Below are 17091 nucleotides of genomic sequence, written 5' to 3' on the forward strand. Positions count from 1 at the left end.
TGTGCAATCTACTAATAAAAGTTTCAATCAATCAATCAATCAATCAATCAATCAATCAAAAAAGAAACATAAAACAAATATAAACGATAGGATTGTCTATAAAAAATATAAAACAACTATACAACTGCTGTTTGCATTTACTCCAAATTCAATATGAATAAATTTACGTTTTTTTATTTATATGAATAAGTTTCGGTTTTGTTAGGTGTGATCTGATAGGTCAAGAGAGACAAGTGCGCAATGACGTGTATCACACAGACAAATGATGTGGCAAAAATCAAGGCGCGACTAAAACGAAATAGTTCCCTGAATACCATGTAGGTCTATTTGTCTTGGGGAGTATTTTGAAATGATATATTTTACGATCATATTTCAATTATATTTTAAATCATATTCAAATGGCGACGTGATGACAAATCGTGAATGCCGCAACACACTTAAAGAAAAGTGCAACCGTGTATTCATCCGCCTCACCGAGCACTTCCATTTCCGGGATGTTTTGCGTGCTAGCTAACCTCCGCCATTGCAGATCGAGGGAGTCGGTGTAGCCCGCGGTTAGCTCGGGGAAGCTCGCAAGTATAGTGCCAAGTGACGATTGTTAAAACACCATCCCACCGACAACACTCTCATTCGGAGCGGTAGAAGTCAAACCGAGAGGTTCCCTGGCTGTCTGGCTAGGATCTGAGAGAGGCCGTAGTTTGTTAGCTCTCGAAGAAACCGGAGGAGATTGAACGGAACCGCAATGGCTCAGATCCTGCCTATTCGATTTCAGGAGCACCTGCAGGTGAGTGGATGGATTAATACCTCGTTTTTTTGGCGTGAAATGTTGCAACGATTCACACTTGCTACGGTTTTGCTTGTGACCCCGAATACTTCCTGCTCCAAGTCCAACATTGTTAACAAGTGATGTTAGCCTTGAGAGCTAGGCTAGCTCGGCGGACTGGGGTGGATGACGTTTATCTTAGTTAGCGTCTAGCCTTCTTGCTAGCACTTTACCGAGCCGCTTAGTTCATTTAAATGTTGCGTTAGCTTATTATTTGGTCAAAATTGTCGACCGTGATGACATTAACAATCATTGATTCATTCGTTGATTGAAGCTGAGCATTTAGCATTACTGCTACAGGCCAATACTTAGGGACGTATTGATGTCACGTCTCCAGTCTTCATTCTGACACATTCTTACAGGTTCTCATTTTTTTTTACACGTTACTATATTCAATCATTTATATTAGGGCTGTGAATCTTTGGGTGTCCCACGATTGGATTCAATATCGATTCTTGGGGTCACGATTCGATTCAAAATCGATTTTTTTTTTTCAATTCAACACTATTCTCGATTCAAAAACGATTTTTCCCGTTTCAAAACGATTCTCTATTCATTCAATACATAGGATTTCAGCAGGATCTACCCCAGCCTGCTGACATGCAAGCAGAGTAGTAGATTTTTGTAAAAAGCTTTTATAATTGTAAAGGACAAAGTTTTACCAACTGATTGCAATAATGTATATTTGTTTTAACTATTAAATGAACCAAAAATATGACTTATTTTATCTTTGTGAAAAATTTGGACACAGTGTGTTGTCAAGCTTACGAGATGCGATGCAAGTGTAAGCCACTGTGACACTATTGTTCATTTTTGTAACATTTTATAAATGTCTAATGATAATGTCAATGAGGAATTTTTAATCATTGCTATGTTGAAATTGTAACTAATATTGATACTGTTGTTGATGATAATCATTTTTGTTTCACTACTTTTGGTTTGTTCTGTGTCGTGTTTGTGTCTCCTCTCAATTGCTCTGTTTATTGCAGTTCTGAGTGTTGCTGGGTCGGGTTTGGTTTTGGAATTGGATTGCATTGTTATGGTTTTGCTGTGTATTATTTTGTTGGATTGATTAATAAAAAATAAAATAAAAATTTAAACAAATAAAAAAAAAAAAATTTGATTTTTTAAAAGAGAATCGGTTCTGAATCGCACAACGTGAGAATCGTGATTCGAATTCGAATCTTTTTTTTTCCCACACCCCTAATTTATATGTTCGTTAACTGTCACTATATAATCAATTCACGGCATCATATTTTTTGTACTCATGTAGTGACAAACGACAGAAAATGGGTGGATGGATGGATAGATCTTGATAAAATACTACTAAGCTTGTACGATTAGTAAAGGTCAGTAAAACTAAAATAATGCTATTCGGTAACAGTAGAAGGTAAAGTCAAACACAAATACAGATAGACGGAATATAAATTGAAAGAGTAAATTAAACCACATTTCTAGGTATAATGGTTGATGATAAAACTAACTGGAAATCTCAGGTAACAAAATATACAACATAAAGTAGCAACAAACACGTCAATGAATAAAGCAAAACATGTTCTAGACCAAAATTTACTCCATATTCTCTACTGCTCGCTAGTGTTACATTGTCTGAGTTATTGTGCAGAAATATGGGGAAATAACTACAAAAGTACACTTCATTCATTAACGGTGTTACAAAAAAGATCAGCATAATGTTGGATATACAGAACATTCAAATCTTTTATTCATTGAATCGAAAATACTGAAATTCCACGACATAGTGAATTTGCAAACAGCTAAAATTATACACAAAGCACACTAAAATTTTCTACCCGAGAATATACAACACTACTTCTCAACAAAAGAGGAGACATATAATCTTAGAGAAAAATGTAATTTAAAACATTTGTACGACCTTCAGTATATCCATCCATCCATTTTCTACCGCTTATTCCCTTCGGGATTGCGGGGGGCGCTGGAGCCTATCTCAGTTACTATCGGCCGGAAGGCGGGGTACACCCTGGACAAGTCTCCACCTCATCGCAGGGCCAACACAGATAGACAGACAACGTTCACACTCACATTCACACACTAGGGCCAATTTAGGGTTGCCAGTCAACCTATCCCCAGGTGCATGTCTTTGGAAGTGGGAGGAAGCCGGAATACCCGGAGGGAACCCACGCAGTCACGGGGAGGACATGCAAACTCCACACAGAAAGATCCCGAGCCCAGGATTGAACTCAGGACTACTCAGGACCTTCGTATTATGAGGCAGACGCACTAATCCCTCTACCACCGTGCTGCCCAAGTTAACATGTGGTACACTTTAATTCTGTTACTGTATGTAAAAACCTGCACTGCAACAATGTAATTTCCCCATTTTGGGACAAATAAGTCTATCCTATCCTACTAATATTGCTTGTATTTTCATGACGTCGGGTCCGACTCACGTCCCGCCCAATAAATATTTGTGGTGGTCAAGCTCGCTCTGTTCTCAATGGGTACTAAGTGCTATATAGGGTTGTACGGTATACCGGTATTAGTATAATACCGCGATACTAATGAATCATATTCAGTACACAGGGCGGTATAGCTCGGTTGGTTGAGTGGCCGTGCCAGCAACTTGAGGGTTCCAGGTTCAATCCCAGCTTTTGCCATCCTAGTCACTGTCGTTGTGTCCTTGGGCAAGACACTTTACCCACCTGCTCCCAGTGCCACCCACACTGGTGTAAATGTAACTTAGATATTGGGTTTCGCAATGTAAAGCGCTTTGAGTCACTGGAGAAAAGCGCTATATAAGTATAATTCACTTCACTACTATATCGCCTCTAAAAAGTACCGCTCTACACCTAACATCCACTGTAATGATACCAAGTACATGAGCGTATCTAGTCGATACTACTATGATTACGTCAACATTTTTTGAACATCACAACATCTTCTTTCATTTAAAAAAATATGTTATGTTTATAAACTCGGGAAATATGTCCCTGTACACATGAGGACTTTGAATATGACCAATGTATGATCCTTTAACGATTTGGTATCGAATTGATACCCAACTTTGTAGTATCATCCAAAACTAATGTAAAGCATCCAATCAACAGAAGAATAAGTGATTATTACATTTTAACAGAAGTGTAGATAGAACATGTTAAAAGAGAAAGTAATCAGATATTAACAGTAAATGAACAAGTAAATTAATAATGAATGTGCTACCACTTGTCTTTAATAATGTTGACAAAATAGAATGATAAATGACACAATGTTACTGCATGTGTTAGCAGACTAAATTAGGAGCCTTTGTTTGTTTACTTACTAATAAAAGACAAGTTGTCTAGAATGTTCACTATTTTATTTAAGGACAAAATTGCAATAAGATACATATGTTTAATGGACCGTAATTTTTTTTGTCAAAATAAAGCCAGTAATGCAATTTTTTTTGTGGTCCCCTTTTATTTAGAAAAGTATCGAAAAGTATCGAAATAATTTTGGCACCGGTACCAAAATATTGGTATCAGGACCACACTAGTGCCATATAGTCTTTCTCAAAGAAAAAATCCCTATGTTTGTGTGGTTTTTGGCTGTACAAATCGTTTTGAAAAGGATAAACCTTTCTTCAGAGTTCCTCGAGAGGTAATCAAAAAGGGCGGAAGAATGCAAGATAATACGAAACGACGACGAGAAAAGCAGCTCGCACTCCAGTCTAAGGAAGCTGAGACGAAAAATGCACGAGTTTGCAGTGATCACTTTGTTAAAGGTTTGTTTAGTATATTTCGACATTTTTAATTTCCCCCATAAGTATTATTTTGATATTATTTTTAATTCCTGAACATGTTTGCTACGAGTATATTGAAATGCACCAACAAGGCAAGTCTAAATAAAAGAAAGCAAATGTGAGCAAAACCTAAAAGAGTTATTAAGCTTTTACCTAAGGGAACAATCCTTAACGAAGCGGTCAGCACATACTCAATGTTGACATCTATAGTTATATTTTGGTAAAGACATGGAAAAACACGCTACTCGTAAATGGGTTGTGCAACAACAACAAACATGGCAGTAGACGCAAAGTTAAATTGTAAAATGCAACCTTACTTAAGCGAAAACGATGCATATTTATCCGGGAGAGTCTTGATACCAATTTCCTTGACCAAGCCATACACAAATAACCCAAACGTGTTTGATAATATAAATTCATATGTCTTAATCTAATCCAAAAGGCGTTTCCGATACTTGAACTTGTTTAATGCCGACAGCCATGGATACATTTGGACCACCACAAATAGAGCTGGCTGTATGCATCGTGGCCCTGTGATGAGGTGGTGGGCCCTGTGATGAGGTGGCGCCTTGTCCAGGGTGTACCCCGCCTTCCGCCCATGTGCAACTGAGATAGGCTACAGCAACCCCCGCGACCCCAAAAGGGACAAGCGGTAGAAAATGGATGGATGTATGCATCGTAAGTCAGCTCCGACTTCCCCCAAGTCGGTCACAGTGCAAATCTCCTAGGTGAAGTTTGCCCTTACATCACAGTTGCACCTGTGCATAAGCAGAAAGGCTGACCAAGAAGTCTTACTAGTAACCGTGCTAAGACACAACTCTGCACTGAAATCACGTGCTGACATTGTGTAAACATTGCTATGTGCATCATGTTGTTTGTCGTATAATACTCCCTTGGTCTCTCAGCCAACTATCAGTAATTCATATCCTGCATATGTTTAATGATTGTTTCATTGCATTTTATCTCACAAGCACACCCTCAAGTTAGTATATGGAATACACTCATTTCCTTTTTTTGCCATACACTACTGTACTACTTTAAGATCTCCGATGCATCAATATTAGAATGCGGACAATTCATGAATCGATAATTTGTCCAAATATCGATTATTTACTTATGTTAAATAGTTATACAGACGGTTTTCTAAAATGAATGCTAATGTTCTCTAAATGTTAGTTTTAGGTTTGGCTAATCTTAGAGGAGAACCATTAGCTAACATCCTTTTAACATTATGTGTTGGCTGGGTTAGAGCTGACACACAGAGGAGGAAGGAGAAGAGGTCAAGCTATGCTAGCGGCGGCGCTTTGCTAGATTGAATGTGAAGTAGTGAGATGACAAAAGAAAAATGCATTGTGCACTTCCAACAGAAGGCTAATGGGAACCGCGTTCCAAAAAAAATGTATACATACATTTAAAAGATCCGTTATTAATTATAGTATTAATATATTTTCTTCTTACATATCGTTTTGCTCTAATATTAATTTGTTGCTGCTTATTGTACAAACCCCGTTTCCATATGAGTTGGGAAATTGTGTTAGATGTAAATATAAAAGGAATTCAATGATTTGCAAATCCTTTTCAACCCATATTCAGTTGAATGCACTACAAAGACAAGATATTTGATGTTCAAACTCATAAACTTATTTTTTTTTTTTGCAAATAATTAACTTGGAATTTCATGGATGCAACACGTGCCAAAGTAGTTGGGAAAGGGCATGTTCACCACTTTGTTACATGGTCTTTCCTTTAAACAACACTCAGTAAACATTTGGGAACTGAGGAGACACATTTTTTAAGCTGCTCAGGTGGAATTCTTTCCCATTCTTGCTTGATGTACAGCTTAAGTTGTTCAACAGTCCGGGGGTCTCCTGCAGAGAGCCTGATGTCACATTTACTTCACGCTGGTGAGAGCCTACCTCTAATTAAAAAGAGATTATTGCTCCTGTCATCTTAAATTTTGAATATCACTGTCCGTGGGTACATCTCGGATACATTAAAATACGTTCACATCGCGGACATGCCTCTTGTGATGACATAACGTCATCACAACATCCAATTTTGGCAGCGCTGTTCTGGTGATCAAAGTACATCTTTTTCTGCAGCTTAATCTTTGGTGTATCACTAGTTAATAGTGTGCAAATAAACTATATATATCCATTCATACTGTAACTACCTGCTGGTGGTAGGCTGTGTATGTTAGTGTGTTATGATGTCCTTGTTGGCAAAGAATGATTGTGCCCGTTGTTAGCATTAGATTGGCAATAAATGTTAAAAAGAGCGTCAGACTTTGTCGTCTTCTTACGCTATAATACATTATATCACTAAATTGTGTTTTCACGTAAAAAAAACCCTAATTTTTAAGGTGTGGTGGCTAATATGTTGCCGTGGCGCACTGCCACAATCAAATACATTATGGGGAAACCCTGGCAGAAAGTAACCAGCTCGAAAGAGGAAATTAGCAAGTAGATAATAATTTCAATACAGTGTGGCTACCGGCTGGCAACTCTTTCAGCCATATTTATGAATGAGTAGATAGACGACACACATCTGTGAGCCGCAAGTGTATTGCGACTCGGGCCAAAGTGTCTGAACATTCAATGGTTTTAAAAGGCACAAATAATAAATTAAGGAGACCTGCTCGCCAAGCAGGGACATTTATTTGTTCATTTACCAGGCTATTACCTGACATGTGGGTCACTCTACGGGAGACAAGGGCACCAATGTAATAATGCATTTATTTTTCCGAAAATATTTGGGAGCTACAGCTACGGCTGATCAACTGTCAGTCACCCTTTCACTCACTCTCACATGAGTTCACTGTCTTTCGGTCGCCCCGTGGTGTTTGACTGACTGCTGGTTGTGAAAGTACGAAACTTGATATGCAGCGGAGCCTGCTTTTCAAATAATAATATCGCCGGTATTCACCATCATTTAATCGTTGAGACCAAAATTGTGATCACGATTAAAATTCAATTGATTGTGCAGCCCTTGCTTGGGTGATGAATTAACAATCTTTTCGAGCAGACACACTAAGGACGGTTTTACTTTTTACTTTACATGGTTGCTACTTTTTATGTGACACAGCGCTAGTATGCCTTATTAATAATCATTTCTAAACATAACAAAAACAGCAAGGCATATGGTTTCCGCAATCACGCAACCACGGACAGGGTCACAAAATTGGCCAGTAAAACATAATCGGCTGTTAAACGCAGAATATCAGGGAAATTGACATAAATGTGATGTAAATGCTGTCATAAGGAGGAGGAACATTTGTCTGGGAAAATTACTTAGTGCATCTGCCTCACAATACGAAGGTCCTGAGTAGTCTTGGGTTCAATCCCGGGCTCGGGATCTTTCTGTGTGGAGTTTGCATGTCCCTCCCCGTGACTGCGTGGGTTCCCTCCGGGTACTCCGGCTTCCTCCCACTTCCAAAGACATGCACCTGGGGATAGGTTGATTGGCAACACTAAATTGGCCCTAGTGTGTGGATGTGAGTGTGAATGTTGTCTGTCTATTTGTGTTGGCCCTGCGATGAGGGGGCGACTTGTCCAGGGTGTACCCCGCCTTCCGCCCGATTGTAGCTGAGATAGGCTCCAGCGCCCCCCGCGACCCCAAAGGAATAAGCGGTAGAAAATGGATGGATCCCCGACACACATCCTGAATAAACATTGTTGAGACGGCCACTTTGAAACAGCGACTAAACTACGAAGCTAAAGCTCGCAAGAACAATCCATACCAGGCCTGAATGATTACACAAATTAGAAGAAAAAAAACAAGATTATTAAGGCAAATGTCCCGTTGTGGGAATATTTTAGCTTCAAATTGGGTGGGGTATATGAGCCCATCAATACGGACGAACAAGCAAAAATGCCATGATCACGTGATAGCAATAAACAAAAAGACAACGTCCAACCTTATTTTTCCAACTGGAAAAAAAAATCACTTTAAGATGTTCAATATCTATTTAGGTTAAATCTTTGCTTTCAGAAAGGTGTCCATTTTATTTTTTGTTTATTTATTTAGTATAACAAAGTTATTTATCGTATTTTTCGGACTATAAGTCGTTTTTTTCATAGTTTGGCCGGGGGTGCGACTTATACTCAGGAGCGACTTATGTGTGAAATTATTAACACATTACAGTAAAATATCAAATATTATTTAGCTCATTCACGTAAGAGACTAGACGTATAAGATTTCATTGGATTTAGCGATTAGGAGTGACAGATTGTTTGGTAAACGTATAGCATGTTCTATATGTTATAGTTATTTGAATGACTCTTACCATAATTTGTTACGTTAACATACCAGGCACGTTCTCAGTTGGTTATTTATGCGTCATATAACGTACACTTATTCAGCCTGTTCACTATTCTTTATTTATTTTAAATTGCCTTTCAAATGTCTATTCTTGGGGTTGGGTTTTATCAAATAAATTTCCCCCAAAAATGCGACTTATACTCCAGTGCGACTTATGTTTTTTTTCCTTCTTTATTATGCATTTTCAGCAGGTGCGACTTATACTCCGCAGAATACGGTACCTTCCAATTGCAGTACAATGGTAAACAATTATACAGTAATGAGAACTAAAAGTGTATATCTTTTTAAATGAATATTTACTTTATTAACATAATATTACGATTACATTACATTAGGAACACTGTATAGTTTTTTTTGATAATTTCTTCAGTTAAAGGGAATGATGTAGACCAAGGGTGTCAAACGTACGGCCTGGGGGCCTGTACAGGTTTAAAAAAACAAAAAAATGACCTGCAATTTTTTTATGAAAGAAGCTGCTGTTCTAAATGTGTCCACTGGATGTCGCAATAACAATTCAAGTGCAACCCACGTCTCACACATGACACTGTTTAAAGATGAAGTGTCAGCAGACTTTAAGCAACCTCTGGATTGACTGCCGCTACTCCTATCAGCGCAGGTGCAGGCAATCAGCTGCTCCTGTTGTGGCTGCTGGCAGACTAATGCTGTAGCGACGCAAAATAACTTATTTTATTGTAAATAATCCACGCAACAGATAAAATAACGAAACTGTAAGATACAAAGACTTAAGTCAACATGACCATCATCTTTGAAGTTTGTTATAAATCCGTGCAGCGCTCGCTATTTGTTGATGGCACGAGGAGCACCCTGAACTCCATTGTAAAAAGTGTTTTTACATTTGTTTGTTCTATTTTATTTTATGCTTAACATGTTAATATTGGTTAAGTTTGTAGTTATGCTACCTTTAATTTAGCTATTATGGTGTCATTTTGACAATTTTTTGGATTATAGTATAATTGTAATATTTGAATGATGATAAATGAATGTGTTTTGGCAATTGCGGATGTCACCAATGTTGTGGTTTTAGGAAACAATTGCTTTTCCAAACACGTCTTTAATGGTGAACTGCCAACATGAGAATGCTAACAGGAAGTGCTTGAAGTTTAATGGCTTTGTAGCTACACTGAGACAAAGTCTAAGTTCATTGTGTACTTCATGGTGTTTTGGGAAAAAAAATTGCTCAGAATTTTCAACAAACTTGAAGTGTTTTACCAAAAGGATTATTTATAATTGTACATTTTCAGAATGTGCTAGTTAAAATGTTTGGCCGAAGTAAGACAACGAAAACAATTTTAAAGTTGTCTTAATTTCTAAATTATTATTCCATGATTGAGGTACTGTAATCAGTCCGGCCTGTGTGGGAATAGATTTTCCTCTATATGCGGCCCCTGAGCTAAACTGAGTTTGACACCCCTGATATAGACAAAAGCTTGTCTGCACAAAGCCAAGTATTTTTTTAAGTAAATTATTGCGTTTTTTTTTAAATAGTGTGTCACCTTAATTGACAGTATAAAAGTAACATGTTTTCCTTCACTTGTTATTTTCAGTTTTATGCATTTTTATGTAAAAATAGCAAATCGGATCGCAATCGCAGTTTTGGAGAGAAAAATCGCAATTAGTTTCTTCCTCAAAATCGTGCAGCCCTAATCCATACACCCACAACATATCATCTGCTTGTGTTGTTGTGAACGACATCATTGACGTAACCCATCCATCCATTTCTACCGCTTGTGCCTTATGGGGTTGCGGGGGGTGCTGGAGCCTATCCCAGTTGCACATGGGCGGAAGGCGGGGTACACCCTGGACAAGTTGCCACCTCATCACTGTAAAAACAGCAGTCACAACTTGAGAGGCTCGGCCCTTTTTTTTTCTCTTTTTTTTCTTATTTTTACAACCTTAATTTGCCTTTATTCGTCGAGCTGAGAACAGCACGGCGCACTTCCGCCTTTTCACAATAATATTACGGTGCCCCACATCTGGTCTGACTGCGCTAACAAAATGAAGGTTTCAAAAAAGTACTCTACACAAGCATAATGTACTTACATAAAGCAATTGTTGATACATTTACACAATTATGCTCTGACCTAAAATGCTTGTCAAAATTGTCCAAAAATGTATTGAAACAATAAGTGAGGATTTTTGCATTTACTGTAATCAACAAATATTTTCTTGAATTTTGACACAAAAAGCACACACTATACGGTGGTAAAATAAGTGTAAAAGATAGAAAAAAACGGAATTGAAAACAAAACGAAAAACTTAATTTTGTTTTTTTATATTGCTATTATATAGGGCAGCACGGTGAAACAGGGGTTAGTTTATGTGCCTCACAATACGAAGGTCCTGAGTAGTCCTGGGTTCAATCCCGGGCTCGTGATCTTTCTGTGTGGAGTTTGCATGTTCTCCCCGTGACTGCGTGGGTTCCCTCCGGGTACTCTGGCTTCCTCCCACCGCCAAAAACATGCACCTGGGGATAGGTTTATTGGCAAAACTAAATTGGCCCTAGTGTGTGAATGTGAGTGTGAATGTTGTCTGTCTATCTGTGTTGGCCCTGCGATGCGGTGGAGACTTGTCCAGGGTGTACTCCGCCTTCAGCCTGAATGCAGCTGAGATAGGCTCCAGCACCCCCCGCGACCCCAAAAGGGACAAGCGGTAGAAAATGGATGGATGTATATTGCTATCTAAATGTTTTGTGTTTACTGTTTTCATTTTACTTGTTGTGGTTTATTCGTTACTAATTCATATCCGTTTTTTTTAACTTTACTTAAAGTTGAGTTTTGGCGGTACATACTCATGTTTTAAAATTTATGAATAATTGTGTTATTAATTGTGATTACTATTTCAATCAAAATAATCATGATCATTATTTTTGCCATAATCATCCAGCCCTAGCGCCTTAACACAAACAATAACACACCATTTCAGTGTCTCTGCTGTGTATTGAAAACTATTGAACACAAAACTTTATGGCAGTTAGCAAAGAAAAATCCATAAATTAGCCGTACCGTTTCATAAGCTGCAGTGTTCAAAGCGTAAGAAAAAAGTAGCGGCTTATTGTCAGAAATTTGGTAGTAATATACAATATAATAACTATAGATGTAGGGCTGTGTGATATGGCCTTTTTTTAATATCGCGATATTTTAAGGCCATATCGCGATACACGATATATATCTCGATATTTTGCCTTAGCCTTGAATGAACACTTGATGCATATAATCACAGCAGTATGATGATTCTATGTGTCTACATTAAAACATTCTTCTTCATACTGCATTGATATATTGTACTTTAAAACTTTCATGCAGAGAAGAAAATCACAACTAAAAAAAATCACTATTTTTTTCATACGGTGTTGATCTGGAAATGTTTGCATTTTGATGGTGTGGGCGTGTGGCACCGAACGCAGATGTTGACATGCGGAGTAAGCACTCCTCATTCTCTAGCAGGTGACTTTTCAAATGATGCTACATATTAGCAGTAATGCTACTTTTTATAGCAACGCTTTTGCCCCACACCTGACAAATTACGGTTGTCTGTTCGACATATTCCCAGTTGAAGCCAAACCACCGCCAGACGATGGACCCCTGCTGTTTTTGGGGGAATTAATTATTCCTTCATTTGTTACCAGACTTGCACCTTCTCTCTCTCGTATTACCACTCGCACGGCTACGCTAGCATCACAGCTAACGTTACCCATGCTGCTACCTCTTTGCTGCGCGAGGGCGTATACGTATGTGACGTATGTCGTGACAGTATGAGACGTGTGTTAGAAGCTTGTCTGTCTGTGAGAAGGAGACACAGGAAAGAGCGAGGAGAGCCTGTAGTGTAATGCCGGCAGCTAAAAGCAACTGCGTGAAAACGTATACTCGAATATCACGATATAGAAAGAGGTTCCGCAGCTTCCGAAGCAGAACCTCCAGGTTCTGTAACAGCTTCTTCCCTCAGGCCGTAAGACTCTTGAACGCATCATAATTAAATTATCCCCTCAACTCCCCCCAAAATGGATTAACTCGCTGGAATAAAAAAGACAATATAACATACATCCATAAACGTGGACGCATGTGAAAAAGTGCAATATATTTATCTGTAAATTAACCTATTTATTTATTTATCTATATATGCACCTTATTGCTTTTTTATCCTACACTACCATGAGCTTATGTAACGAAATTTCGTTCTTATCTGTACTGTAAAGTTCAAATTTGAATGACAATAAAAAGGAAGTCTAAGTCTAACAGTCATTTTCTATATTAATATGAGACAAACCCGCCATATATCGCGTATATCTATATATCGCCCAGCCCTATATAGATGTATAAATAAATGATTTATAATTGAATCTTAGCACCTGAATAGTAATCACATTGTGAGGTGCCCAAAGACTCCCACCTGTAATACCGTATTTTCCGCACTATAAGGCGCACCGGATTATTAGCCGCACCTTCAATGAATGGCATATTTCATAACTTTGTCCACCAATAAGCCGCCCCGGACTATAAGCCGCGCCTACGCTGCGCTAAAGGGAATGTCAAAAAAACAGTCAGATAGGTCAGTCAAACTTTAATAATATATTAAAAACCAGCGTTCTAACAACTCTGTTCACTCCCAAAATGTACGCAAATGTGCAATCACAAACATAGTAAAATTCAAAATAGTGCAGAGCAATAGCAACATAATGTTGCTCGAACGTTAATGTCACAACACACAAAATAAACATAGCGCTTACTTTCTGAAGTTATTCTTCATTCGTAAATCCTTCGTCTTCGGTGTCCGAAGTGAAAAGTTGGGCAAATTTACGATCCACTGGCAGATGTTGGCGTCGTCTGGCGCTGCCTCCTCGTCTTAGTGAAGGTGTGTTCGCCTTCTGTCCTCCATTGTTCCCACGCAGTTAGCAGTCTAGCTTCGAATGCCCTGTTGACACCAATATCTAGCGGCTGGAGGTCTTTTGTCAATCCACCCGGAATGACGGCGAGTATTGAATTAAGCGCGTAAGCGTGTCTCTCAATGTGCTGTTATGAGCTAGCAAATATAACAACTACACTACCCAGCATGCAACGATAGTTACGAGCATGCGCGGTAGCCCTGAGAAGTTCCCACGCAGTTAGCAGTCTAGCTTCGAATGCCCTGTTGACACCAATATCTAGCGGCTGGAGGTCTTTTGTCAATCCACCCGGAATGACGGCGAGTATTGAATTAAGCGCGTAAGCGTGTCTCTCAATGTGCTGTTATGAGCTAGCAAATATAACAACTACACTACCCAGCATGCAACGATAGTTACGAGCATGCGCGGTAGCCCTGAGAAGTTCCCACGCAGTTAGCAGTCTAGCTTCGAATGCCCTGTTGACACCAATATCTAGCGGCTGGAGGTCTTTTGTCAATCCACCCGGAATGACGGCGAGTATTGAATTAAGCGCGTAAGCGTGTCTCTCAATGTGCTGTTATGAGCTAGCAAATATAACAACTACACTACCCAGCATGCAACGATAGTGACGAGCATGCGCGGTAGCCCTGAGAAGCGTTGTTGTATGCTGGGAGTTCGAATGTGGTTATGAGCACGCTGTGAGAAAACGTTGAGAACTCAGTTAACACGCCTCGTCTGCATTATTTATAATTAGACAGACAACACACTTAATAGGAGCCATTTTGGGGTCTTTACATAAACACACAAATGGAAATGAAACGTCACATATCCCAGCATGCACCGCGCGCTTCTTCTACGGGGAAAAAAGATGGCGGCTGTTTACCGTAGTTGCGAGACCTAAACTTTATGAAAATGAATCTTAATATTTATCCATATATAAAGCGCACCGGGTTATAAGGCGCACTGTCAGCTATTGAGAAAATTTGTGGTTTTTAGGTGCGCCTTATAGTGCGGAAAATACGGTACTTCTTTAAAAAGTCACCTGAACTTTTGTCACAAACCATAGTACATTATCTTGGCCAGCCCTGAATAAAGACTTAAGTAAGAAATTTGAGGGATTTGGATTTGAATGCTGGATAATGTCAAGGCACAAAATAATGCTTTATTATGAATTAAAAGTGGTAAAGAAACATAGAGATTTTGACATTTGGCATGGGCATTGTAATCATTGTCAATTAGGTGACTGATAAAAATTATATTTATCATGTGGAATTGTATACTTGTTGAAGCAACTGAGACAACATAGTCTATAACCAGCAGACTCACTGTTAAATGTCAGGTCGTACAATGCCAGTTGATTTTTTTTATATTATGTTCCATTATTAAAAATTGTTGTTGAATAAAGATGTGTGTGGTATAATGCATGGTCATTTTACAAACTACATTAAAATTATTGGCAATATTTTTGATTAGCTGATTGACAAATCTAGTGAAACACTAATCTCTAATACATACATTCAGTACTTAGACCAGAGGGTCTTTTTCCAGTGTTGCATAAATCCAAGAATTACCTTCCCCTTTTCACTCATTGCAGTCATGTGTTGTCAGCCTGTAAACTTGCTAAGATTGCATTTTATATATCATCCATTTTTATAGTGTGCTGTTGACTACTTTAAGAGAACTACTATTGTCATGTGAAATGTGTTTTCCTTCAAATTTAACATTATGAGATGTAGCTGCATGAGTACTGTCAGCACTGAGGAGCTGCGGTTCATTAAGTGAAGCATAAATTCCAACGCTTGGTGATTGATTGAACAGCGATCAGTATCTACCAATTTCTGAGATTACTTGGATTTCTGCATAACTTGGTGATAAAATGTCTTATGCTCTTCATCAACAATAGACAAACACAGTCTGATTAAACTTATACTGCACAAAAAATAAAGTTTTCCTCTTTTTATTGAAAACATGTTAACATTCACAGTGCAGGGTGGAAAAAGTATGTGACAAAACTGTTTCAGTGCAGAAATATTCTTGGGATTTTCTGGTGTGAATCGCTCTCTTGAGGTCATGCCACCGCATCTCAATTGGGTTGAGGTCAGGACTTTGACTGGGCCACTCCAGAAGGCGTATTTTCTTCTGTTGAAGCCATTCTGTTGTTGATTTACTTCTATGCTTGGGGTCGTCGTCCTGTTGCATTAGCCATCCTCTGTTGAGCTTCAGTTGGCGGACAGATGGTCTTAAGTTTTTCTGCAAAATGTTTTGATAAACTTGGGAATTCATTTTTTCATTGATGAAAGCAGTCCGTCCAGGCCTTGAGGCAGCAAATCCGCCCCAAACCATGATTCCACCTCCACCATATTTCACAGTTGGGACGAGGTTTTGATGTTGGTGTGCTGTGCCTTTTTCCTCCACACATACACTATATTGCCAAAAGTATTTGGCCACCGATCCAAATGAATTGTTTTTCTAGCATGCACACATCGCACTGTATGGAATGGCCTCAATCTCGTTACCTTGCGTAATGACAATAAAGCTGATTCTGATTCTAATTCGAATCAGAATCAGGTGTCCTAATCACTTGGCCCGGCCACAGGTGTGTAAAATAAAGCACTTAGGCATGGAGACTTTTTCTACAAACATTTGTGAAAGAATGGGCCGCTCTCAGGAGCTCAGTGATTTCCAGCATGGAACGGTCATAAAATGCCACCTGTGCAACAAATCCAGTCGTGAAATTTCCTCTCCCCTGAATATTCCAAAGTCAGCTGTCTGCTTTATTATAAGAAAATGGAAGAATTTGGGAACAACAGCAACTCAGCCACGAAGTGGTAGGCCACGTAAACTGACAGAGAGGGGTCAGCGGATGCTGAAGCGCATAGTGCAAAGAGGTCGCCGACTTTCTGCACAGTCAGTTGCTACAGAGCTCCAAACTTCATGTGACCTTCCAATTAGCCCACGTACAGTACGCAGAGAGCTTCATGGAATGGGTTTCCATGGCCGTACAGCTGCATCGAAGCCATACATCACCAAGTCCAAGCAATAGCTAAATAAAGTATTCGTATGATAAACAAAGTTGCACTTTAATTTTGTTATTTGTAGGCAGAGGTACAGTTGTTCATTACCTAACTGACAATGAAGTTAGACCTTTCTCAGTAAAAAGTGCAGAGTAACAATATAAACACTACCCTAGAGTGTTTTAACAGGTCACATAAGCGGATGCACAATTACCGTATTTTTCGGACTATAAGTCGCTCCGGAGTATATGCCGCACCGGCCGAAAATGCACAATAAAGTAGGAAAAAAAACATATAT

General features: G+C 38.9%; 1 protein-coding gene across 1 annotated transcript in view; it reads left to right on the top strand.

The window, feature by feature from the left end:
• The first annotated feature begins 504 nt into the window (after positions 1–504).
• The window catches only part of cltca (clathrin, heavy chain a (Hc)), a 73063-nt gene continuing 56476 nt past the window's right edge, over positions 505–17091 (top strand). Inside the window, exon 1 of the mRNA XM_061963087.2 lies at positions 505–784. Coding sequence (XP_061819071.1) covers positions 743–784 — 42 coding nt within the window. The 5' untranslated portion in view covers positions 505–742. The remainder of the gene's footprint in view (positions 785–17091) is intronic.

Source organism: Nerophis lumbriciformis, linkage group LG09 (assembly GCF_033978685.3).
Source record: "Nerophis lumbriciformis linkage group LG09, RoL_Nlum_v2.1, whole genome shotgun sequence".
In the NCBI taxonomy this organism is placed as follows: Eukaryota; Metazoa; Chordata; class Actinopteri; order Syngnathiformes; family Syngnathidae; genus Nerophis; species Nerophis lumbriciformis.